The sequence below is a fragment of the Cnephaeus nilssonii genome (genome assembly GCF_951640355.1).
Source record: "Cnephaeus nilssonii genome assembly, chromosome: 7".
NCBI lineage: Eukaryota > Metazoa > Chordata > Mammalia > Chiroptera > Vespertilionidae > Cnephaeus > Cnephaeus nilssonii.
The window spans coordinates 8,437,825-8,465,491 of NC_137078.1; the positions used below are offsets into that span (position 1 = coordinate 8,437,825).

Genomic DNA, 27,667 nt, shown 5'->3' on the forward strand with positions numbered 1-27,667 from the left:
CATGCATACAAGTCCTTTGGTTGATCTCTCTCCCTTACCCCCACCCTCCCCTACCTTCCCTCTGAGGTTTGATGGTATGTGGGTTTTTTTGTTTGTTTTTGTCTTTATTGATTAAGGTATTACATATGTGTCCTTATCCCTCCATTGCCACCCCCCCCATGCCCTCACCCCGTCTGATGTCTGTGTCCATTGGTTAGGCTTATATGCATTCATACAAGTCCTTTGGTTGATCTCTCCTCCACCCTCCCCTCTTTAAACTCAATTGCCAAGCACAGATTATATCTCCCAATAATTTCATTTGGGCCCATCAAATTTTTAAAAACTTTCTAAATTTAAAAATGTTTATTTAATATGTTCATATACTTAATATGTTCCTGTCTATTTCTGGTGGAGTGTAGTCTAGCCAATGCTTTTTTTGGTCATCAACAAATATAATTGAAAGACCAAGGAATAATTAAGGTACCTTCAAGCAAATGAAACACTATTAATGGCCCTCATAATCTGTAGGTGGGAAATAGAGTACAGAACAAGGTAAAGAGGATTATGGCATATAAGCTCCTCCCCACACTTTGTGTTTAAATGGCAAATAAAAATCAGAAAAAGAGCAATGAGCAGCTCTGGAAAGGTACACAGGTGAGGCTGGAGGCCATATTCCCTATTGCCCAGACTTGGTGTTACCCTAATGTGGTCCTTGTAAATAAAGCACATGAAATAAAGCATGTCTTCCCAGCCACTCTAAACATGCTGCACTCCTTGAAATTCTCATCTGGACTCCCAGTAATAAAATCAATTCTTAATTGCCTTATCCATCCATCTTCCTTCCGAATATTAGCCTTATCTAGGAGTTCATCTTACCCATAGTAATTAGCTCTCTTTAATTGAAGAAAAATGGTTCTTTCCTCCAAATGGAAAAACTATTTGAGTGATCTAAAGTTTTACCCTTAGTGTTTCTCCACCTCCCTCAAATCTAACCAATCAGAAGATATATATATACACACACACACACTGTGCGGCCAGATTATTATGATCTCTGAACGCATAATAATCTGGCCATTCAGTGTATATCCTATATAATAAAAGGCTAATATGCAAATTTTCCCCTCGACCAGGAGTTCGACCAGCAAGCAGGCTGGCCAACCGCCCATGTCCCCTCCCCCTGGCCAGGCTGGCTGGACCCTACCCTTGCACGAATTCATGTACCGGGCCTCTAACACACACACACACACACACACACACACACACACACACACACACACACGTATTGGTTTTGGTTTTGCCATGGAATTTTGTGTTCAAATAAAATGCTATTATGGAACTGACAGAAATAAAATAGAGAAAAGCAGAGTCTCTCTGGTTAAAAAGAAAACATGTGCAGGGAACAGGCATCTGTCCTTTGCTTCCTCTCCAACTTTCAAGCACCAGGGACCTACTGGGACACCTAGTTCACACAAGAACCTGCAAGATGTGGCAAATAGAAGGAACTAGTTAAGTTGCAACTTCAGCTAAAAAGATTTTAAGTGTAGAATATATATATATATATATATATATATATATATATATATATATATATAATTTTTTTAACATTTTCACAAAATAAAACAACTCCAAAGTATATAGTACGCTACAGCACTAATGTAGTAGGTAATTTAGATAGATTTATGAAGTAGTCATTAAATAGTTGTTTTGAGAGAGGGGGAGGAGAGGGGAGGAGAGAAACATCAATTGTTTGATCCTGACCAGGGATCAAACTGCAACCCAAGTATGTGCCCTGACCAGGAAATCAACCCTTCAGTGCACAGGATGATGCTCAACCAATTGAGCCACTCTGGTCCGGCTACATAGTTTTTAAATGACATGTTTCACCCTCTATTATTCTTCTTAATAACTTATCATCTTACTTACAGAAGTCAAACTGAAGTCTTCATGAATACTTCCAAACAAATCAGGAGAAGAAACATCAATGGAAAGACTAAATATAAAAGCAAGAAAGAGAACAGTTACAATCAAAGCAGTAAAATTAAAAATGCTAATATAAGTTATATGTCAACTATACCTAAAAAAAAAAAAAAGTGAACCTTATGTTAATTTGGCTTTAAAATCTTTTGGTCAGTTCTCTGCATAGTAGAACTGAGATGGCAGAGTAGGTAGATTCTGAGCTCACCTCCTCCCATGGATACAACAAAACTACAACTAATACACAGAAATAAACACAGGGAGGCAGGCAAAATGAGGAGATGGAGAAATGTGTTCTAAACAAAAAAAGGACAAAATCCCAGTTAAAAAAACTAAATGAAATGGACATTAAGCAGCCTAGCAAATCAAGAGTTCAAAATAAAGGTTATAGAAATGCTCAATGAATCTGGTTGAAGAATGAATGAACTGAGTGAGAACTTCAACAAGGAGGGGGGGAAACACACAACTGGAACTAAGACTACAAAACTAAAATGAAAAAAATGTACTCTAGGGCAGTGGTCGGCAAACTCATTAGTCAACAGAGCCAAATATCAACAGTACAATGATTGAAATTTCTTTTGAGAGCCAAATTTTTTAAACTTAAACTTCTTCTAACGCCACTTCTTCAAAATAGACTCGCCCAGGCTGTGGTATTTTGTGGAAGAGCCACACTCAAGGGGCTAAAGAGCTGCATGTGGCTTGCGAGCCACAGTTTGCTGACCACGGCTCTAGGGAATCAACAGCAGGTTAGCTACTGCAAAAGAACAAATCATAGATTTGGAAGACAAAGTAGTAAAAGATGAACTAATCAGAAGAGCAAAAAGAAAAAAGTTTAATGTATCTCTGAGACAACATCAAGCATACCAATATTTGCATTGTGAAGAAAAGGGAACCCTCATGTATTATTGGTGGGATTATAAATTGGTGCAGCCACCACAGAAAACAGTATGGCAGTTCCTTAAAAAATTAAAAATAAAACAACCATACTACCCAAACTTCCACTCATGGGTATTAATAAAATAAATAAATACTTCAAAATCACTATTTCAGAATACATACGTACCCTACCCTATGTTCATTGCAGCATTATTTACAACTAGAGGACTGGTGCACGAAATTCGTGTACAGGGGTGTGTTTCCCTCAGCCCAGCCTGCACCCTCTCCAATTTGGGACCCCTTAAGGGATATCCGACTGCCCGTTTAGGCCCGATCCCAGTAGGAGACGGACATCCCTCTCACAATCCAGGACTGCTGTCTCCCAACTGCTTGCCTGCCTGCCTTCCTGATTGCCCCTAATCGCTTCTGCCTGCCAGCCTGATCACCCCCTAACCACTCCCCAGCCAGCCTGATTGATGCCTAACTGCTACCCTGCCAGCCTGTTTGCCCCTAACTGCCCTCCTCTGCAGGCATGGTCACCCCTAACTGCCCTCCCCTGCAGGCCCGGTCACCCCTAATTGTCTTCCTCTGCTGGCCTAGTCACCCCTAACTGCCCTCCCTGCAGGCTTGATAGCCCCCAACTGCCCTCCCTTGCGGGTCTGGTCCCTCCCAAATGCCCTCCCCTGCTGGCCATCTTGTGTCCACATGGGGGCAGCCATCTTTGACCACATGGGGGCAGCCATCTTGTGTATTGGAGTGATGGTCAATTTGCATATTATTCTTTTATTATATAGAATTAGATAGCATAGAGGCCTGGTGCATGGGTGGGGGCCAGCTGGTTTGCCCTGAACGGTGTCCTGAATCAGGGTGGGAGTTCCCTTGGGGCGTGGGGCAGCCTTGGCGAGGGCCCTGTGGTGGTTTGCAGGCTGGCCACGCCCCCCAGCGACCCAAGCGGAGGTCCTGGTATCTGGGATTTATTTATCTCCTATAATTGAAACTTTGTAGCCTTGAGCGGAGCCAAGCCTCCTGCTTGCTCTGTGGCCACAGCCATTTTTGTTGGGTTTTATTTATCTTCTATAATTGAAACTTTGTAGCCCTGAGCGGAGGCCAAGGCAGGCCAGGGATACGGAAGCTTGGATTCCTCCATCGCCGGGGGCAACTCAAGCCTCTTGCTCTCTCCAGCTCCGTGACTGCCGCCATTTTTGTTGGGATTTATTTATCTTCAATAATTGAAACTTTGTAGCCTTGAGTGTAGGCCTAGGCCGGCCAGGGTGTGCGCAAAGCTTGGCTTCCTCCATTGCTGGGGAAACCCGAGCCTCCTGCTTTCTCCATGGCCACAGCCATCTTGGTTGGGTTAATTTGCATACTCGCTCCTGATTGGCTGGTGGGCATGGCTTGTGGGTGTAGCAGAGTGATGATTAATTTGTATATTACTCTTCTATTAGATAGGATAGCCAAGAAATGGAAGCAACCTATAGGCATCTATAGATGAATGAATGGATAAAGATGCTATGTCACATACACACACACACACACACACACACACACACACAGGCATATTACTTGGCCATATAAAACAGTGAAATCTTGCCATTTGCAACAACATGTATGGATGTAGAAAGTACTATGCTAAGTGAAATAAGTCAGACAGAGAAAGACAAATACCATATGGCTTTCTTTATATGTGGGATGTAAAAATGCAAATCAAATGAACAAATAAAACAAACAGACTCATAGATACAGAGAACAAACTGATTGATGTCAGAGGGGAGGGTGGCGAGGGAAAGATTAAAAAAGGTGAAGGGTGAAGGGGATCAAGAAGTACAAACTTCTAGTTATACAATAAGTAAGTCACAGAAATGTAATGTACAGCTAAGGGAATATAGTGAATAATATAACTTTGTATGTAACAGATGGTTACTAGAGTTATTGTGGTGATCACTTCATAAGGCATATAAATGCTGAATCACTATGTTCTAACACCTGAAACTAATAGAGTATTGTACGTCAACTGTACTTTAATTTAAAAAATTGATCCTTTGGTAAAAAAAAATCAAATAACGTTCTGTAAGTTTCTAATATTTAACAATCAAGAGCTCAAATTAGCCACTATAAACTATTAATATGGGCCATATAAAATTTGTTTTTGAGTTTCCCAATCCTGACCTAATTAAATTTAAAAACAAATCACCAAGGGAGAAAATAACTCATAATTTAATTTCTAGGTATAGACTTATATAATTGAAATGACTGTGACTATCAGAATCTCCACAAGGCTTTTTCAAGCTCACCTTCATAGTCAACCATTTACAAGTGAGTTGAGTTAGGGAATTACTTAATAGCTCACAAGTAAACAGATATATAAAATTAAAGGAAAACTAGAAGAATTAAATATTTATTATGTCTCAGAGAGGTGATAGTTTCTATACTGAGAGGCAAAAACCAATACCAGGAAACAGACAAACAGGAAAAAAATTCTCAATTTTTCTATTATGAATTTAACAGGCATTTATTTCAGTATTTGTGTCAGAGCATATATCTTAGATGCACAAAAGTTAAACATGGCAATGTCATTCAGAAAAACTAGATTTTAAAAAAATCCTATAAAACAATCTGAAAAATATTTTAAAAAAAGCATTATCACATGGATTTGTAAATATCAAGAATCAAGATCTGTCCTCTGCAGTCCAAATAACTAAGCCTAACCCAGAATTAATCTTACTAAAATAATTAGTCTTTAACAAGAGTATTAGTGAAATCTTCTACACCAGAACTGTAAAAGTTAATGAATAAGAGTTATATACTTTAATTTTCTACTTTATTATTTATAAAACTTCTTCGTTTGTATAATTACTGAGCTGATCATGTGTTCAGTTTACTCAACACTTCTCTAGTAATGATGAGTTCAGAAGATAAAGAAACTATGGAAAAAACATAGGTCAAATATAGAAAACTATAACTTTCTTATAATAATTTCTCTTATTGGAAATCTTAGTATATGATATAAGACCAAATATATAACATCAGTCTATATTTTCAATCCTCCTAAATGCATGAATGAGATTAATTTTAGTTTTACTTACTGCGTAGTATCTACATCTGCATCAGGCTTGGTGCTCAATTGTTCCAGACAATATATAAAAATCTAAGTTGAAAAATAAGAAGTTTCAGTGACATGAACTCTTAGATTCTAATCTATTTCAATATCCTATATAATAAAAGCCTAATATGCAAATTGTCCCCTCCACCGGGAGTTCAACCACGGGGCGGGGCTGGCCAGCAAACCACCCATGGCCCCTTCCCCTCCCCCTGTCCGGCACTGCTCTGGCCAGCAGCAGTGGCAGGCAGCCAGGGGAAGGGAGGCCCAGGTCAGCAGTGGCAGCAGGAAGCCGGGGGAAGTGAGGCTCCGGATGGCAGCTACTAGGGTCCCTACCTGTGCACAAATTTTGTACAGTAGGCCTCTCGTTAAAAATAATTTTATCTATAATAATAAAAGCATAATATGCTAATTAGACCGGACAGGTGAACAACCTTCTGGAAGTCCTTCTGGATGAAGCTGCGGTGGTGGGGGCTGAGGCAGAGGAGGTTAGGGGCGATCAGGCAGGCAGGCGACCAGTTAGGGGCGATCAGGCAGGAAGGCAGGCGAGCAGTTAGGGGTGATCAGGCAGTCAGGCAGGTGAGCAGTTAGGGGTGATCAGGCAGTCAGGCAGGTGAGCAGTTAGGGGCGATCAGGCAGGCAGAGTGGTTAGGGGAGATCTGGCAGGCAGGTGAGGGTTAGGGGCAATCAGGCAGGCAAGTGAACAGTTAAGGACAATCAGGCAGGCAGGCAAGCAGTTAGGGGCATCAGGCAGGCAGGCAGAGTGTTTAGGGGCAATCCCTCTCGCAATCCTGGACTGCTAGCTCCTAACCACTCACCTGCTTGCCTGATCACCCCTAACCACCTCTGCCTGCCTGCCTGATTGCCCCTAACCGCCTCTGTCTGCCTGCCTGATCGCCCCAACTGCTCCCCTGATGGCCTGATCGCCCCGTAACTGCTCCCCTGCTGGCCTGATAGCCCCTAACCACCTCTGCCTCACCCCACAACTGCGGCTTTGTCTGGAATGATGTCCAGAAGGTTGTTTGGCGGTCTGATCTAATTAGCATATTACACTTTTATTAGCATAGATGTTATATGTATTCTAAATAACAGAAGGTTGAAAAATAATTTGCATTATTTCAGGCTCAGGGTACCAGTGTTTGTAGTTATTACCTGCATGATATTGATGCTTAGTTGGCAAACCTCCTCCTGTGTTTTAGGTTGTTGAAAGACCTGTAAGGAAGAATTTTGGTGAAAAATTTTGGGCTTAGCTCAAACAAAACTTTCGTTTATGAAGTTCAATATAAAATCAAACCAAGGCAAAACAACAACACAAAAGCCAGAAGATATACTAAAACAATAAATCAAGAAAAACCTTTCCACAATAAAAAATGAAACCACATATAGAAACAGTATACAGTGTACTTGAAAATATCAACTCAGCATAACCAGAAGAGAATGCAAATGTAAGAGCAAAAAAATACTACTAATAATAATAATGATAATAGTAAATGAAATTTTAAAGTGGGGAAAAAAAAGAGTTAACACGTGGAAAACTGCTTCTAGTGTGTATAACCTTATTCTGAAAAGGGCCATGAATGAAGAGCTGGACTAGGCAGTGAGTGTTTCTACCTACAGTGATTTTGCCCTGAGAAGACACTGACATGGAGCAGCTTAACAACACCTAAATCACTTGTTTTCTCTGTATACAAAGTGTTAACAATGCACATAGTCTACCTACAACACCTACATTCACATTTTTAACTTCCATCAGTCTCTCTTGGAATAAAGAAATCAACAGTCTCTATATGAAATAAAACAAGCCAAGCAGTCAGAGGGAAAAGCTCTTGTGCTGAAATGACTCAAAACTTTACAATTGATTGCCAACAGGTCATTGGGAAAGTCTGCAACAGAGGTTGACCAGAACAGAAAACTTACACTGGCTTCTCCAGGCTTGCAGTCCAGAACTCCTTTAAGTGATTGCAGAGAATGTACAATACACTGTTCAAACTGATATGGCTAAAGAAAAAAAAACAAAACACACACACACACACATCTTAAAATTCAAAGCAAGCATTGGTTGTTAAGACATTTAAAAGACAGGAGTATGAACGAAAATTCTCAAATTTTCAGATTTATAGAAGGGAACAGAATCACAAACTGACAAATAACCTAGTCATCGAGATTTAGCTTTGCTATGTTTTGTACTTGATATTTAAAAACAAGTGAATCTTGAAATTCTAAAGTTAATCAAATTCAATAAAAACAGAATTCAGATATAACTAAAATTTTTATTAAAAATTCTACTCTTCTGAGATGCAAATGATGTGATAAAAAGCAGATATAACGCCTTTATATTTTAAACCCTGCTTGCAGGGTATAGTCTGAATGAGCTCCATCTCTTAGATCTTCCACATCTGTGGTGCTGTTCAAGGAAATTCAATGTTAATAATGATCTGGAAGAGACCAAGATCTTTAACTTAAAAAGCCATTATTGTCATTTTCTACATACATTATATCAGAAAATGAAACTTGAAAAATGCACAACAAATGGTATTTAAGAGAAATTTGAATGAATCCTAACATCTCAGCTTCTAATTGCATTTAAGGTTTTACTTTGTGCCAGGCATTTTCCAGATGATCCTATCTAATAAAAGAGTAATATTCAAATTAACCATCACTCCAACACACAAGATGGCTGCTCCCATGTGGTCAAAGATGGCCGCCACAAGATGGCCTGCAGGGGAGGGCAGTTGGGAGGGACCAAGCCTGCAAGGGAGGGCAGTTGGGGGCGATCAAGCCTGCAGGGGAGGGCAGTTAGGGGTGACCAGGCCAGCAGAGGAGGGAAGTTGGGGGCGACCGGGCCTGCAGGGAAAGGCAGTTGGGGGGAACCCAGCCCTGCGGGGGAGGGCAGTTGGGGGGGACCAGGCCTGCAGGGGAGGGCAGTTAGGGGTGACCAGGCCTGCAGGGGAGCAGTTAGGCATCAATCAGGCTGGCAGGGGAGTGGTTAGGGGGTGATCAGGCTGGCAGGCAGAAGTGGTTAGGGGCAATCAGGAAGGCAGGCAGGCGAGCAGTTGGGAGCCAGCAGTCCTGGATTGTGAGAGGGATGTCCGACTGCCCGTTTAGGCCAGATCCTAGGATCTGGCCTAAACGGGCAGTCGGACATCCCTTGAGGGGTCCCAGATTGGAGAGGGTGCAGGCTGTGCTGAGGGACAAACACCCCCGTGCATGAATTTCGTGCACCAGGCCTCTAGTAGGAATATAAAAGACAGACAGAGATCTCAGTAAATGTATATTCTAGGGAGACAACATAAAAGTAAGAATCAACAAAACTCTTACTTTTTACTAAAACAAGTCAAAAGTACAGAAGACAAATGCAATCCCAAACTAACTGACATAAAGAAAATAAGTAGAACTCAGAGAAAAATGGTGATGGAGGGGGATCTGATCTAAATAGGATGGCTAAAGAAGGCCCCTCTGAGACAGTGAAAACATTTCAGCTGAGGATTGAAGGACAAGAGGAACCAGCCCCTAAAAAGAAAAAGGAAGGATGTGAGTTGGGGAGGAGGACAGCATGTGCCTAGCCACACCCAAGGTGGACAGAACCTGGCGGGGCTGAGGAGCCATAGTATATCACAACCACTGAGCATGAGTTTGGAGGGCAAGAGATGAAGCTAAGGTCCAGATTTCATCCAGGGGTGTGGAACTGTGCAAGGCTAAAAGATCAATTAAATAAGCTCTGTGCAAAAATCAGCAGTCAGAACCTCTCCTCAATAGTCATTTCAATCGTTAAAAGAGTTGTGGGGGGGGGGGGGGGAGGGAGAAGAAAGATACACCTGTATATAGTGTGTGTGAGGGGGGCGTGGAGGGGGAGACAAGCTTATTTTCTTATAAAAAGGAACCCAGACTTAATGAAAACTAAAATATTGCCTTTAATGCATTTTAATACTACACTTGGCAACCACCAGAGGGCACCATAAAATACTTAAAAAGAAGAAGTACCAAAAAAAAAAAAAAAAGTTAGTGAGAGGTTATAGGATGAAATACCAACTGCCCAGAAAGTATTTAAAGAGTCAAAATGTTTATTAGTTACATGATCTTATCCATTCAATGTACCAGACTCAAAAGGAATGAAAATCTAAAATATTAAAATAGTAATAGAATTAAATTCAACATTCAACTGTGGACAGTTAAATGTTGAAGTTCATGTGTGGTTGAGATTTCCTGTATTAAAATATGAACTAGGTTTTCTTATTTTTGTTTTATATCTATACTAGAGGCCCAGTGCACGAATTTGTGCATCAGTGGGGTCCCTCGGCCTGGCCTGTGGGATCGGGCTGAAACTAGTTCTCCGACATCCCCCGAGGGGTCCTGTACTGCAAGAGGACGGAGGCCAGGACGAGGGACCCCATCGATGCATGATTGGAGCCAGGAAGGTTGGCCAGCCAGGGAGGGACCATGGGAGGGCTCCAGGGTGTGCCCGGCTCGTCTCGCTTCAGTCCCCATCAGCCAGACCCCAGCAGCAAGCTAACCTATCAGTTGGAGCATCTGTCCCTGGTGGTCAGTGCACATTATAGCAAGCGGTTGAGCAGCCTTAGCATATCATTAGTATACTAGAGGCCCAGTGCACAAAATTTGTGTACAGGGGGGGGTCCCCTCAGCCCAGCATGCACCCTCTCCAATCCGGGACCCCTTGAGCGACATCCCTCTTACAATTCGGGACCACTGGCTCCTAACTGCTCACCTGCCTGCCTGACTGATCGCCCCCATCTGCCACCCCCCCCCCCACCAGCCTGGTCGCCCCTTAGTGCCCCCCTGCCGGCCTGGTCGCCCCTTACTGCACCCCCTGCTGGTATGGTTGCCCCCAAATGCCCTCCCCCCCCCCCGTGAACCTGGTCACCCTTCATTGCCTCTCTCTGCCGGCCTGGTCGCCTCTCACTGGCCCCCCGCCAGTCTGGTTGCCCCTCACTAACCCCCCTGCTGGCCTGGTTGCCCCACGCAGCCTGCTGCTGGGTCGTTTGGTCGCCCCTCACTAACCCCCCTGCCAACCTGGTCACCCCACCCAGCCTGTTCAGTTGTTCGTTTGGTTGTTTCGGATGCGATGGTCGCTTAGCCTTTTATATAAATAGATTATGCTTTGATTGGTTGAAAAGACAAGCAGACACTTAGCATATTAGGCTTTACTATATAGGATGAATACAATAAATGGATAGAGAATACCAAAGATCCCAATGAGTAGTTTCAGTTAAACAGAAAGTAAATGATAAACATCTGCTATTTCTTTTTTCTAAAAGGACACAGTACTATATCTGTATATTGTCAGTGAATTACCAATTCAGCTGACCAAAAGGAATTACCACAAATTATTACAGTTCTTGCCAGGCTGGTGTGGCTCAGGAGTTGAGCTTCGACCCAAGAACCCAAAGGTCACAAGTTTGATTCCTGGTCAGGGCACATGACCAGGTTGCGGACTTAATACCCAGTAGGGGTGTGCAGTAGGCAGTCGATCAATGTTTCTCTCTCATCAATGTTTCTGTCTCTCTATCCTTCTTCTTTCCCCTCTCTCTAAAATCAGTTAAAATATATCACTGTAGAACATAATTGAAAATAATACTCGAGCTGAAAGAAAAGTCATAATGAAGCAAAGCTTAATGTTCATTCCTTTAATATGATAAAGGAACATTTTCCTATCACAGTCATAGGGAAAGAAAAACATAATCTCATTTCAAACAAACAAGGCTGGTATTACAGAAATGTTAATGAAATATAAATTACAGGTATATAATTTAAGTCACTGTTCCAAGTATAAGAGTTTTAGGTAGTTAAGTAAAAAATACTCAAAGCTGGAACCTAGACTTTCATTCTAAGCACTGATTCACTTTCTCTTAAGTGAGGTCCATGCTGAATAGTTAAAACTGTGCTCAGCAGTTTTAACTATTGTAATAACTTTGTGGAAGTTATTACACATGATAGACTTAATCGTAATGTAAATACCTGTGCTTTCCAATGGTCTTAGGCTCTACAGCAGCAGTTGAGAACCGCTAGCAGGGTCGCCTAAGACTATCGGAAAACACAGATATTTACATTACGATTCACTAACAGTAGCAAAATTACAGTTATGAAGTAGCAACGAAAATAATTTTATGGTTGGGGGTCACCACAACATGAGGAACTGTATTAAAGGGTCGCGGCATTAGAAAGGTTGAGAACCACTGATCTACAAGTTGCGGTGGGTTTAGTTTTCTGGCTTGTGTGTGTGAGATCAAACATGAAGTTAGCTATAAGAGGTTATGGTTTCTTACTATTATACTTAAAATTTAAGTTGACTACAAACCATTTTTATAGTAACCATTTCAAAGCATTTTCAAAGAGGCTTATCTACTCAAACAATCTTAGATGTGGCAGCCATCAGGTAAGCACACACTGGGACCCCAGGTGTGACAGATATCAGGTAAGGGCATTCTGGGCCGACTGTGTGTGCAAGAAACAGTAACCTAAAGAAGGACATAAACCTAATACCTGTTTTATTGCTAAGTTTTGTTTTATTTTTAAATTTACATTTAAAAAATGTAAACAGATGTTCATTTTCTCAAATTAAATATATGTATTATTTTCATTTCCACAAAACTTATCTGAAACACAAATCAAAAACCAAGCATTAAAGGTAACTTTCTGTCTAATCTGTCTTGGCTTATTTCATTTGCAGTAAGTTTTTCAGTGTATGCTGGTCTAATGATCCACTTTAGCCTATCTTTCGGACTTGCTACGATAACTAAGCAGGATAGGGTTCTATGAAAGAGCTCTGAAAATACTAAGGCATAACATAAACTGAAGATACTATTATAGTGGCCTCAGTATTATAGGTATGAATTTATAAATAAAATTCCTTTATATGTGTAGAAAGCTTTGTTCTACAGTGTCCCATTTAATTTTAACTAGCAACACTGTGAAAAAGCGCTCTGCTTCTTTAACTAGGGCAGCGGTTAAGTGGCTCCTCTAAGGCTGCATGGCTATGATACAGCAGAACTCAGGACTGAACCAGACTAGGATTCTAGATCCACTGCAGTACCTGTTCCGCTACACCAGTGTTGTCCGACAGAAGTAATAATTTGAACCAGAAACACAAGCCATGCATAGAATTTTAGATTTTCCAGTAACCACATTAAGAGAACTAAAAGGAAAAAAAAAACAATCCTATATAATAAAGAGGTAACATGCTAATTAGACCGAACAGCAGAACGACCTTCCAAACTAACCGGGGCTGCAAGGGCCAAGCCCCTTGCATGAATTTCGTGCATCGGGCCTCTAGTTTTAATATAATTTATGTAATAAAATATATCAAAATATTATTTCAACATGTAATAAATATAAAAAGCTGAGATATTTTACATTCTTTCTTTTTATACTGGGTCCAAGTCTAAGAGTTTTAGTTAGCTAAAAATACTCAAAGCTGGAACCTTTGAGTGTATTTTCAAATCTGATGTGTATTTTACATGAGCAACGTTTCAAGTAGCTGCCTTACTAGATGGTGCAAGGTCTGCCCAGGCCTCTTTCCTCTTTTGTTTTTAAATACAAATCATTATAAAAATAGAATAAACCAAATGAATCAAAACAGATCTTTATAAAAAATAATTCCTTTAAAATATAATCACAATGGAATTATTTTAAATAATAAGTTCCCTTAATTTCAAGCATGATTTAATTTACAAAAATGTGGAAGCACTGCTGTTCTAAATCACACTGTCACATACAAAGGAAGGTGTACTGTAGATATTTATATTAACTTAAGAAGGAACCTTGGCCTTTGGAGAAACAGAAGAAAAATTTCAACTTGTCAAAAATTCCTCAACTCTCAAAGGAAGATTATCAATAAGAAGTGCAGAAATTTGAGGAAATGTAATATTTCATGGGATTATTGCTTTTCAACAACCTGACTCAAATAAATCATGGGTATATAATGTACAGCACAGGAAATACAGTCAATAACATTGTAATAACTTTGTGGAAAAAATGGTGATAATAGAGGGGGGGGGGAACCTGACTTCACCCCCACTTTATAAATTTGACAAATCAAAACCATTTTATTTTAGTTTCCTTATCTAGTTACTAAGTTGGCAGAAACTGCTCTATGACACAGATATAAAACACAATAAATGATGAAAACTATTTTCAACGGTATTTTGAAAACCTAAAAGTCTCATATGAAAAGATGATGATCCTTCTGAATGAAGATCACAGCTATCTGGCATGTGTATGCATCTGGAGAACTTCGACATTGTTATTTTGGCTAGAAGCCAGTAATAGCATTTTTTCTATCCTGCTTTTATGAAAAATTCAAGTTGCTGGGTAACTTAGAATTAAGCATAATCTATTAAAAATGCAATGCAAGCAAAAATAGTAAGTGATACAATGAAAAATGGCTATTCTAAAAAATCTTTTTATTAATTTTTAAATATGTGTGGTTAGTGTTCAGCAAAAATGACTCTGAGAAGAAAACTTGAAGAAATTTATTTTTCTCTTTCCAAAAACTATTTAAGTTGCAATACAGAAAGGGTGTGCTCCATATTAATATAACAAATCATTTATTTTGAATATAATATACACTAATGAGTCATCATTTAAAAGAATTTAAACTTACTAGAGAAGTCAACCCTTCATTATCAACAATCCAGTCTTCCTTTTCAGCTAATCTCTTTATTTCTATAGGGAGAACAAACACAAAAGTATTTTTTATTGTGGTTATTTCACTGAACTTTATAGAGATAAAAATCTATGGGTTATGGTTTTTAATTGTTTTTTTACAGGTTTGTAAAAAATTGGTGAAAGTAGGTACAGAATATAATTCTGGTAAACTCAAGGATTTAAATGTGTATTATTCACTGGGTTTTTCTAATAAAATATTAATGTAAGTAAAATTTTTGACTACATAACCCAATTTGGAGAATGCAAGGCTAGGTTTAATAATAACTTTAGACAACTTATTATTTATTCAGCACTCTTGATAATCTTAAACATGTACAAAATAACTATGGAATATTTTCCCCCTAAAATTTCTAATGAACAATTTAGATTCTGTTTTAATCTTTTACATTCCTGACAATGGCAGTCTTATTCCCACTTGGCTAAAGGAATGACTTTACCATTGCGGTCTGTTTCAGGTCCCTGAGAGGAGGAGGTGATGAATTAAGAGGACACTATTCAGTTTTTCACCTGATTCCATTCCCTTTCTGTTTATAGAGTGCATTAGTCACCAATTCTGTACTAAGAGAAATTAATGATGATAGTCCTGATGATAGGTAGTAATAGTTTATGTCATTTGTAATGTTCTTGAGTTTTTTTAAAAAATATTTAATACCAAATGAGTAGCTCTGAGCATAACTAATGGACCTAGACAGTAGGGGTATGAGGGCATGTGCTGGATAGTGGGAGCGGCTGGGGAGAGGTCAGTGGGGGAAAAAGGAGACTTATGTAATACTCTATGAAATACTTTAAACAATAAAGAACTTAAAAAAAAAGAGTAGCTTTATAAAGATAATCTTAATTGTTTTTTTATAATTGTAGGTAAAAATCTCCCAAATTCTTTAAAGTATAAAGAAAATGATCATCACTTATAATGTCTACTACCTGAAGAACCACTAACAGTCTTTCTTCTGATTTTACATTGCTATTTCTAAATAAAATTTTAAAATACACACATATATATTTTTAATAATGGCATAATACTTTATATACATTTTACATTCTACCTTTTCTACTTAATATTTGCCATAAGGATGTTTTTATATACTTAAAAATGTTTCAAGTATATCCATCTTTATTTCTGCATGCCTTGGTATCTCAAGTTTTTTAAAAATTACTTTTGAAATTCTATGGAGCAACATTCTTTCGACAGATGGTCTAAAATATTCAAATTTCCATGAAAGTAATTTATTGTTTCAAGGATTTGGAAGCTAGAAAGAGGGGGATATTCAGCTAATCATTGTCTAGTAAATACCATCAATTTTTCTTAACATACCTTCCGCTGTGTGTTGCAATGTGACCATCACACAACGTACTCGGAGATCCAAAATGAGATCCTGGATAGTCTGTAACATGTCATTAGGAATTTCAAGGGCAGTCAGGGATTCATAAGTAAGCCTGTAAAATAAACACAACAAAACAAAAGTGAGTGAATGGAGTGCAATTACAAAGCAGTCCCTTGTCATCATTTTGGCCACCCTATCCTCTCTAATAAAATGGTAATATGCAAATTAACCATCACTCCGCTACATAAGCCATGCCCACCAGCCAAGCCACGCCCACCAGCCAATCAGGGTGAGTATGCAAATTAACCCCAATCCAAGATGGCTACAGCCACAGAGAGCAAGGTTTCCCAGGTAACAGAGCAAGCCAAGCTTTCCATAGCCGTTGCAGGCCTAAGCCTCCACTCAAGCTACAAAGTTTCAATTATAGAAGGTAAACAAATTCAAACAAATGGCAGCAGAATGGAGCTTGAGAGACCAGGCCAGGGTTGCCGGTGGCAACAGGGGAAGCAAAGCTTTCCGCACATCCTGGCCGGGCTCACCCGCTTAAGGCTACAAAGTTTCAATTGTAGAAGGTGAATTAACTGCCAAAGAAATGGCTGCCGCCCCAGGCTACAAAGTTTCAATTGTAGAAGTAAAATAAATTCCAGATACCAGGGCCTCCCCTTGGGTTGCCAGGGGGCGTGGCCGGCCTGCAAACCACCACAGGCCCCTCGCTCAGGCCGCCCCACACCCCAAGGGAACCCCCATCCTGATCCAGGACACCCTTCAGGGCAAACCAGCTGGCCCCCACCCCTGTACCAGGCCTTTATCCTATCTAATAAAAGAGTAATATACAGATTGATCATCACTGCAACACACAATATAGCTGCCCCCATGTGGTCAAAGATCCTAACCCCATGTGGACACAAGATGGCCACCACAAGATGGCCAGCAGGAGAGGGCAGTTGGGAGGCACCCGGCCTGCAAGGGAGGGCAGTTGAGAGGGACCAGGCTTGCAAGGGAGGGCAGTTGGAGGTGATCAACCCTGCAGAAGAGGGCAGTTAGGGGTGACCAGGCTGGCAGCGGAGTGGTTAGGGGGTGATCAGGCTGGCAGGCAGAAGTGGTTAGGGGCAATCAGGAAGGCAGGCAGGCAAGCAGTTGGGAGCCAGCAGTCCTGGATTGTGAGAGGGATGTCCGACTGCCCGTTTAGGCCCGATCCCACCAGGATCGGGCCTAAACGGGCAGTCGGACATCCCTCCAGGAGTCCCAGATTGGAGAGGGTACAGGCTGGGCTGAGGGACAACCCCCCACCGTGCACGAATTTCGTGCACCGGGCTTCTAGTAATAAATGATGCATTTTGGAGCTTAGAAGCTACAATATTATGTTGAAAATAAAGTAAAAGTAAGACCATAAGAGGGATTATAATATAACAGTAACACTAAATTAAACAATAATATGCATATCAAATGTAAGACCAGGAAGGTTTAAGAGACTGCTAGATGACACATGTGAAACAGTGGATGCAGAAGGACACAAAGTAAAATTCTTTGTAGAATGTATTAAAAATCATATCACATAATGAGTATATTTTTTAACAGTAAAATAGATTTATCCTTTTCAGGAAAATGTGTCCATATTTACCTTATGGTCTGTATGACATGAGCAAGCCACTGTCCAGAGAGCTCAGACTTCACCTCCCAGCCTCCATACTGCCTCACTCCACCCTCTGGGATGCTAAGTGGGAGTAGTGCTCCACGGATCAGCTTCACGAGACTCTGCATTACTTCCTGAATCATTTTCTAAACAATGATAAATAAATGAAGGATTCTGCTTGAGTGATGATGAATATCTTGAACATAAATAAAGTCTTCTACTATGACTGGAAAAAAACCTTACCTTGTGAAAAAGTCTACATACTTACCCTTAACTTACCTTAAAATCATTTTGTCTTTGCCTGACATTCTTTGATCTTTCAATCTGGCCTGACTTCTCAGCAGTCTTAAAAATTAAAAAACAAACATTTATTTTTAGAAATAATTTACAAAAATGAGAAATGCTTTAGGGTTGTATATAAAAAAGTATGAAATCCTATATAATAAAATCCTAATATGCAAATTGACTAAATGGCGGAATGACCGGTCACTGTGATGCGCACTGACCCCGAGGGGGCAGACGCTCAATGCTGCAGCTGCCCCCTGGTGGTCAGTGCGCTCCCACAGGGGGAGCGCAACTCAGCCAGAAGCCCGGCTCACAGCTGGCGAGAGCAGTGAGTGGCAGTGGCAGTGGCGGCAGCACTAAGGACCCCTTGAGGGATGTCTGCCTGCCGGCTTAGGCCAGCTCCCCACTGTCAAAGACTGTGAGAGGGCGCAGGCTGGGCTGAGGGAGCCCCCCTTGGTGCACGAATGTCATGCACTGGGCCTATATTATGATTATAATTTGTTTAAAAGAAATGTATAAGAAATAATATAAATTTCTGATTAAAGGGTGGCTAATCAGAAAGCCTTTTTTATTAAAACCAGAAGTTTTTCATCTTCTTAAAACATTTAAGTACAATTCCCATAAATGAACGTAAATATTAACTGAGACTTTTTTATAGGAAAATTTCATATGTCCTTTTCATTAAAAATTTTATATGCTTAGTCTGACCAGCATGGCTCTGTGGTTGAGCACCTACCTATGAATCAGGTTAACAGTTCGATTCCCAGTGAGGGCACATGCTCGGATTGTGGGTTCGATCCCAAGTGGAAGTCATGCACAATTGATGATTCTCTCTCATCAATGATGTTTCTCTCTTTCTCCCTCTCCCTTCCTTTACTAAATTAATAAAAAATATATTTTAAAAAATTTTATATGCTTAAACCTAAAAGTATCATACCTATGATAACATTCTCCAAATCATTTCTCACTGACTATGACGGAAATAAAAGAAAGAGTAAACTCTGGATTAATATCTAGTAATCTCAGGACATCCATTCCATTCCCTTGACAAATATTTAGGAATATAAGTATTTTATCTGACATTTTATTTTTTAAAAATTACAAATCATTGCTCTTCTTCAGAGGTTTTACAGTCTACCTTAGTAGAAAATCTATTCTAAAATTAATTTTTTTACCTGTTTACTGATAGCTATTATTTCATCTGATATTTCTCTTCTCTTTAATGTGTAGATGACTACATTGCATTGACTGAAGAGAAATCTATTCAATTGGATTTCAGTTAACTTTTCATTACCAAAGTTTCTAAGAAGTATATATTATCATATAAAATGCCTTTGAAGGTCAGGCGTAGGAAACTTTCCAAATAAAGAAGTAGTAACAAAAAATGATACAATGTAAAAGAAAATTCTGATATCTCATTAACATAATGCAAAAATTATCCTTTAAAGTTACAGCATTTATGTATTATTGGTTAAAGACAAGTCAAAGAACTTTCATGCTAAGAATCATTGCATTAAAAATTATTATATTGACTTGAAGTTAATTTTAAAATACAAGTAATGTTATATATATTTTATGTATAATCTAGAAACATAGTGTATAGAGTTGGTTTATATGATGAACATTACCGACGTGAATACATAAAAGAAGAGTAAGGACTGCAAATGTTTTCAACAAAAATATCAGACATACCTGATAAAAAGTGGTCAACATACACAGATATACAACTCTTCAGACTCTGATTTACACTTTTAAAATTGTATATTAAAATATGCAGCTTTTATCATTTTTCTTTGTAGAAATACACTTTTGCTTCGAAATAACTGAACTTTAGTTTTTGAGAAAAACTAAACCCCAAATTTATTTGTTTTAGTAATAATTCAAGAAGCAAATTCCTAAAGTCATTGGCAAACAACACTCAAAATTTTTCGTATACTGAGATTTAACTCAGAAATGGATGTTTTTGTCACTTTATTTTTAAGGCAAATGAGAAGTAACTGAAGTACCCTATAGCTACAGTGAGAAGTGACCAGAGGGGAGAGTTAGGAGCTTGAGCAGCGAGAAGAGTGCTGCGCCAACCCAGGGAAGCAATGACAGTGTCTCAGGCTAGAGGAGGTGCACAGAGGATCCCCCTGTGGATAGCTTAGCTACAGGCTGCTGAGGCAGAAGTGACTGAACCCAGTGATTCCACTTGGTGTTTCAGTGAGAAAGGAGAGATATAAAGAGTGACTTGCATATGAGTCATGACCACTCAGGTAAGTCCAAATGGCCCTGTTGTCTGTTAGCCTACTTTCTGTTTCTGTCAGTGTGATGCTCTGATTCAAAACACTACTTAGTGAAAGAGTGGCCCAGGTGTGGAAAAGCAGACACATGGTCCCTGCCTGCTGAGCTGATAAAGAGCTATTCTCTAAATGCTGAGTTTTTATCAGGTTTTGGTTTTAAGCAGTTACTCTTTTTCCTTTATACTCTCTCACTAATTTATTCTCATAGCTTCAAATATCATTTCTATATAATGCCTTCCTATTTTGGGCTCTGCACCCAATTCCAAAATGTGTGTGGGAGGGGTTCCCCACACCAACACACAATTCTCCAGATCCCAGCTGTGTATCCTATAATTCAATTCAATTCTGATCCTACCTGGAGTCAGATTCCACAGTTAATGGTTCAGTTCTATAAGACTTACCCCTCTCTCCAACACACACACACACACACACACACACACACACACACACACAACACTTCAGATGCCAATCCTAAGTCCCAGTTGTCAACTGACTGGGTACAGACTACAGACTAGAGGTTCCTATGAACCCCTCCTTGGTTCCAATAATTTGTTAGGATGGCTCAGAGAACTCAGATAAACGTGATATTTATTAGATAACCGGTTACTATAAAAGAATGTAACTCAGGGACAGACAGATGGAAATGATGCACAGGGCAAGGTATGGGGAAAGGATGCAGAGCTTCCACGCCCTCTCTGAGCAGGCCACTCTCCCAGAATCTCCATGTGTTCACCAACCTGAAGCTCTCTGAACCCTTCCTTTTGGGTTTTTATGAAGGCTCTGTTAATCACTGGCCTACTTAGGAGGTCTGGGTTGAAAGTTCCAACCATCTAATCACATGGTTGGTGTCTGGGCAATGAGTCCTTCATCCTTAGGTGGGGACCTAAGCCACCTCATTAACATAACAAAAGCTACCTTTATGATTCCTCACTTCAAAGAAATTGCAAGGGTTTTAAGAGCTCTGTGCCAGGACAAAGACCAAATAGATATTATAAACTAGAGGCCCGATGCACAAAATTCGTGCAAGAGTAGGCCTTCCTTCCCCCAGCTGCTGGCACCAGCTCACCTCTGGCATCCGGGACCAGGGCTTCCCTTACAGCCCCGGCTTTGTCCAGTCTAATTAGCATATTATGCTTTTATTATTATAGATTATTATAGATCATATCTCACACTTTCAAATTTATATATATAGCCCAAATCTTTCTTCTGACAATTTGAATTTCAGATTGCCTATTTGAATAAATCACAGGAGTTTCAAATGCAAAACATTAAAATAAAAAACTCCTATTTTCCTCCAGGTATGTTCTTTCTCAAATCTTTCTGACTATACAAACGGCATACCTATTCACTTGGGAGCCTGTGGGAACTGTATCTGAATCCCTGTCCTCATCTACCTCGTGTGATCCATCAGTAAGTCCAGTTAACCCTACTTGCAGAATACAAATAAAATCTATCATTTTCTCTTCAACTTTAAGAACAAAACCATAATACAATCACTGTTTCCTGGCTGGATGGCCTCAAGAGCAGCCCCACCTTGACTTGTGGCCCTGCCAACTCATTCTTGAGCAGGCAACCAGAGTGGTCCTTTTAAAACTGAAAAACTTGGTCAGGTAACTCCATCACTTAGTTTTTCCATGGCTTCCCACAGCACCTAGAATACAAACTCTTTACCCTGCCAGCTCCTCTACCTCAGCTCTTGCTTCTCTTGGTAAACTCGCCCACTGTCCATTATACTCTGGATGCTGTGACTTTCTTTCGCCAAGCTCCTGTCCTCAGTTTTGTGTGTGCTGCTCTCTCTGTGCATTCTTCCCCTGATCCTTTGTGAGGCCGTTTCCTTCTCATGTTTCAAGTTTCAGTTTCAATATCATCTCCACAGAGACCTTCCCAGATCTCCATCTCATAGGATGTTCTTTATCTTAAGACTCTCTTTGTTTCTATATAGATGTTACCAAAATTTAGGATGAAGGAGAGAGGTCATATTTACATTGGTCACTATTTTACTCATATAATATGTATGTATATTAAAATGGTGTATTATATGTGTACATTTATGTGTGTGTTTCAATACCTGGCACATAGAGGCTATTCAGGGCATTCAATAAATATTTGGTGAATGAAGTATCACCAAAGGTTAGGGTTCTTCAGAACATCCTGGAATACATTTCAGAAAGCAGGATGGCCCTGAATACTACTGGGTTAATCGAAAGGCCTTTAGAATACCTGAAGTCCTGAGTCTCCACTTGGCAGACTGACCCTTTGAAAGTGTGCGGGGCATAAACCTGTGATATGGTCCTGAAATGTCCATCAGACCCAATGGTTCTCCTGGAGACTTAAGATGTCAACAAAAGGGAGGACCAGAGGATTAAGAATTTTGTGTGACTGCTGGGGGTTGGGAGGGCTGTTTTAGATGTGGAATTCAGATGTTGCTGAGGAACCCAGCACCTACTGTGATGTCTGGAGGTACAAAACACTGGCATCCTGTACTGGGAAATCTATGTTAAGGATTTGGTGACTGGGCCATGGGGGCCCAGAAATTTGGTTACACATTACTCTGGGTGTGTCTGTGAGGGTATCTCTGGATGAGATTAATATTTGAATTCGTAGGCTGAAGGAAGCAGCTTGCCTTCCTCAGTGGAAGGCCTGAATAGAACAAAAAGACCAAAGGAAGGGGGGATTCTTACAGCTTGACTGCATGAGCTGGGACACTGGCCTTTTCCAGCCCTCAGACTGGAACGGAAACATGGGCAATTCCCAGGTCTCAAGCCTGTTGGCCCTCGAATGGAAACTACATAGTGGGCTGTCCTGAGTCTCCAGCTTGCTGACTGCAGCAGATTTTGGGACTTGTTAACCTCCATAATCATACGAGCAAATTCCTCATAGTAAATCTCTTCCTCTTGATATATATGGTTGATATAGGATATTGGTTATCTCTGAACCCTAATACCAACCTTAGTTAGTGTGCGGTAGAGGAAGGGATGGAACTCTGAAAGTAAGGTGTCACTTGTCTCAATGAAGGGTCATGCCAGTATAAAACTGTTAAGTATCTTGACTGTCAAATGGTGTCTTTTCTAGTTGTATCAGCTATAATACCTAAGACTGAACTTTTCACATAGTGGGCTTATTCAATGGGAAGATTATTTCATAGTCCTTTGTGAAATAGTTTCAAATCAAAGAAAAAAGTGAGAATCAATTATTAAAATACATCATATCAGAATTAAGGCTAAATTTTGCCCACCAAACATGTGCTAATGAGTGAATGATGCCATCTACTGTACAGAATAATTTTATAAACCTCAAGAACCTGTCTCCAAATATATGGAAAATGGAAGGGATAGGTAAATTAGGTGTAAGGCATACCTTTTGCAACTGTTAATTAAAAAATTAACTTATTGTTTTAATCTAATGAAGAATTAAATACCTCCAATATACTGAATTTTGTACGGTTTGCTCTATTTTTTAATCCAATTTTAGAACATAAAGTGCTATTTACTATAAATTATTAAACTTTTAAAAATTCTGATTCCCACTATTTAAAAATTATTTGGATGCTTTAAAAATTTTCACCCCAAAATACACTGTTTTTAAAATATATCTAAAGATGAGATCTTAACCTACTATTAACCATTTCGTTAACTAAAAACCTTAACTCTTTCCTGCACACACAGACCAAAACTACTTTGTGGTGAGACCAACGGCTAGATTTCACTGTTTTGATTCACGTATGTTACTTCACATGGGCTTGACTGGTTTGAAGAACTGACTATTTTTTAAACTGTTGAAAACTCCATCTAAATCTTCAACGGATGGGCTCTTAATAAAACGAAATAGTTCTCTAACAAGAAAATAAGAAATTTCAAGTAAACTGTGTTTTTTCAATATTACAGTGCTTTCTTGTATGAGATTAAATAGCAATTATTAAAAGCCCAGAACTCTTCCCAATTTTAATTTAATTACATTTCTAGATCTCTCTCATAGACTGAAAAGGTAGACACACTTTCCTAACTCATCCATCCCTTTCTACTGCCCTTTGGTGTCTTTCTAGCTTTTCAGTAGAGAGTAGTTTAAAAGCATGCCCAAATTTGTAGAGAAATTATCTATAATAATAAAAGTGTAATATGCTAATGAGACAAGACGTCTTTTGGACAACCTTCTGGACAAAGCCGGGGCTGCAAGGGCCCAGGCAAGCCGCGACGGCTGCAAGGGCCGAGTCCCTTGCATGAATTTCGTGCATTGGGCCTCTAGTATTTAATAATTACTATAAACTTTTAAGAACATTTTATAAATATGAATAGGTAGAAATACCATAAGCATATCCAACTCAATACAACCAAATTAAAACCATTTTTTCATTACTAATGTTCTTGAGTTCAGAAGTAGCTTACTTATTTTACAACTAGGTATAACCTATAAGGAAGGAAAATGTATTCCCTTCACTAAAATATCTCAGGTCAAAAATACATGGGAATTTTACAAACTCTAAAAAGAACCAGAATAAGGCAACTTCTGTGGATGTGTGGTGCCGAACATCTGACCTGAGAAATCATTTGGTCTGGCCCTGCCAAGGCATTAGAGGTGAGTTAATTAAATATTTGACCAAATATAGCAGGCTAACTTTTAAGTTGACAATTTTGTATAACCTGAGAATGATGTGATAAATACCCTTGGCAGACAAATGGCCCTTGGTAGAAAAAAGGTTTCCTACCCCTGACCTATAGGAACTGATCCAATTAGAAGGAAAATAACACTTGGCTAGGGAAAAAAAACAACAACTAGGTCTAAAATCCATTTCCTAAGGAAATAATTCTTCAGATGAGTTCACCTATCTTGACATTATTCCACACTAACCTAGTAGTTCATCAGTCCAGTATTTCTTAAATGCTATTAAACTTTGATCACTGAATATCTATTATGTACCAGGACAATGAGTTTTAGATAAATATTTATTCCAAATAATGAGATCAAATTCTTATTTATTTTCCAGATACTGTAATAAGTACATAATTTATGCTAACTCATTCAATTCTCAAGCTAGCCCTGTGGATTGGGCACGGAAAAGTAAAGTTATTGCTAAGGTCGCAACTAATATGTGATAAATATTGGGTGTTTCTCATTCAACACTAGTGGTGCCATAAGAAAAAAATGCGAACACTGCTTGCCCATAGCACTGATAGAGCAGCACCTAACCTTTCTAGTCCTTATATAAGCAATCTGAGTTTGAGAGGGAGCAGATTAAGAGAGGAAGCCATGGCACTATGAGAGTGGTGCAGCTACCTCCAGTGGGAGAGGGAAAGAAACCCAAACCTGTACCCAGCTTAGCAGCCACAGTGGGGGCAAGTGCAAAAGAAGCAGGAAATACCTTTATCATTAGGAAGACCCCTACCTCCCTAGCTCTCAGGGCTATAAAAGAGTTCTCTCTGGAGACATGAAGCCAGAACTGCCTTCTGCATGTGACAAGTGGGGCTTTCCTAGTAGCTGGAGGCAAAGGGCATTACAGTGTATATTCCAGGACCTAGGGCCCGTTCATGGGGCACTTGAAGTGAGACTATAGAGCAGGGGTGGGAAACGTCCAGCCTGCCTGATGTATAAGGCCCATGAAATCATTTGGTCTGGCCCTGCAAGGCGGGACTTGAAATTTAATAAATCTAGGAGCTTTTTCATAGGAACATAAATTTATATTAAGTGAATTATATTAAACAAATTATGTTATAAATATCCAAATGGCTGTTGGCAGAATAAAGGTTCCCCACCCCTGCTTTAGAGTGATGAATCTAAGTTCCAGGTGCTATACATAAAAATCATAACTTCTATGCTACCAATTATGTTATGATTAAGAAACTGTATGACTTGTGAAAATATAACAACTTCTGTAGAATGACCATATAGGGGCTAACACAAATCTTTAAATTCTTTCCAACTAGGAAATCAATTATATGAATTATTTCGAACCTGTGTGCAAGCTGTAAAAGCATTTTATCTTTGATTTATCATATGTTCATAGTCCACTGCACAATAATTTCATCTATAATTTTGCCAAACACTATCCTTATTTCAGAATCCTTGAAAATATTTCAAATTTTCTTTTTTTCTTTAATTGACTATCTCATTTAATCATCATAATCACCTTTTTAAATAGATACACTCAATATTTTCTTTTCACAATTGAGGACACTGAGTCCCAGAACAATGAACTTGTTCAAAATCATACAGCTATTGAGTATTGGGGCTTTACAGTACTTTTGATTAATCTTAAAATATTTGACAATAGTTATTATAGGTATTGGGCCCTTAAGATTTTAAAAAACATCACTTCAGGCCCTGACTGATGTGCTAAATGGTTAGAGCATCAGTCTGCGCACTGAAGGGTCAAGGGTTCAATTCCAGATCAAGGGCATGTATCTGAGTTTTAGGTTTGATCCCAGTCCTGGTCAGGTTGTGTGTGGGAGGCAACGGATTGATGTGTCTCTCTCACATCAATGTTTCTCTTTGTCTCTCTCTTTCTCTTCCTCCCCCCAACCCCCTAATAAGCGATGGAAAAAAATATCCTCTGGTGAGGATTAAAAACAAAACAAAACAAAACAAGTCACTTCAGAATCTTAAAATTTTTAAGACTAAAAATTCACAATGACTCACCTACATCAATTGTCATATTTGTATACATACCTCACTGAAAAGGCTTCCGTTGACATAAGAAATCCAGAGTTTCCAGAAGTTAGGCAGCTGACTTAAAACAAGTTTGGTCAATTTTTCAACAAATGCTACCCGGTGGGGAGATTTGTATCTCCATGCTAAGGGGGAAAGAATAAAATACCATGACTATACTTTTGAAACAGGAATAAAAATCTGTTTAAACATACCACTCCCCACCTAAAAATGTGCTCCACTTTGGCTGCAGAGCTTTACTATGCTGAAAGACCGATATTTTATTCTTCTGTCATACCACAAACGCCTGCCAGCACAGACAGCACACTCTCCGCAGGCAGAGGTCCCTGCTTTCTCCTGGGGCATGGCAGGCAGGGGAAGGACATGCAGGTCAGGAGGACACAGCAGGGAGGACTTCACTGAGGAAGTTGCTTTGGCTTTTCAACCTTGTTGTCTTTGGGATGTTATATTTCTCTTTAAAAAGTTACGCCTTCAAACAGCAAAGTAAGGCAAAGGCAGGGCTGCCCCACAACCAATATTTAAATTTGAAGCTAATATCAACTTATTAGAATGCCACCAGACACCCTATTAGTGAAAATTCAGTAAGAAGTCAAATCATCACAAAGGAGCACATTCAAACACAATCATGTAATTAATAACCCCTCCCATAACAAAGAAATGTAAGCAAATATAAAAATGTTGAAGCCTCTTGGTTTACATATAATTTAATGTGGTTATTGTAGGAAGTGGGAAATAAGGTCTTATAGATTTCTTATGGGAAGGGTAAGTCTGTGGGAATAAAAAGTAAAGTAGTAATTTAGTGAGCATTAATCACTTTCCAGTCTCTCCCATTTTTCTATATCACACTCTTTCCTGTTTCTTCTTCCCTCCACACCCT

General features: G+C 39.5%; 1 protein-coding gene across 3 annotated transcripts in view; it reads right to left on the bottom strand.

Annotated features, from left to right (window-relative positions):
- The window catches only part of EXOC2 (exocyst complex component 2), a 246,309-nt gene that overhangs the window by 64,466 nt on the left and 154,176 nt on the right, over nucleotides 1-27,667 (bottom strand). For all 3 annotated transcript variants that reach the window (XM_079776018.1, XM_079776019.1, XM_079776020.1), the window contains 9 exons: nucleotides 26,791-26,915; nucleotides 17,843-17,908; nucleotides 17,552-17,709; nucleotides 15,921-16,042; nucleotides 14,544-14,605; nucleotides 7,844-7,924; nucleotides 7,079-7,138; nucleotides 5,913-5,974; nucleotides 1,903-1,969 (listed from right to left, as the gene is read on the bottom strand). In XM_079776018.1, the coding sequence (XP_079632144.1) occupies nucleotides 1,903-1,969; nucleotides 5,913-5,974; nucleotides 7,079-7,138; nucleotides 7,844-7,924; nucleotides 14,544-14,605; nucleotides 15,921-16,042; nucleotides 17,552-17,709; nucleotides 17,843-17,908; nucleotides 26,791-26,915 (803 nt within the window). The remainder of the gene's footprint in view (nucleotides 1-1,902; nucleotides 1,970-5,912; nucleotides 5,975-7,078; nucleotides 7,139-7,843; nucleotides 7,925-14,543; nucleotides 14,606-15,920; nucleotides 16,043-17,551; nucleotides 17,710-17,842; nucleotides 17,909-26,790; nucleotides 26,916-27,667) is intronic.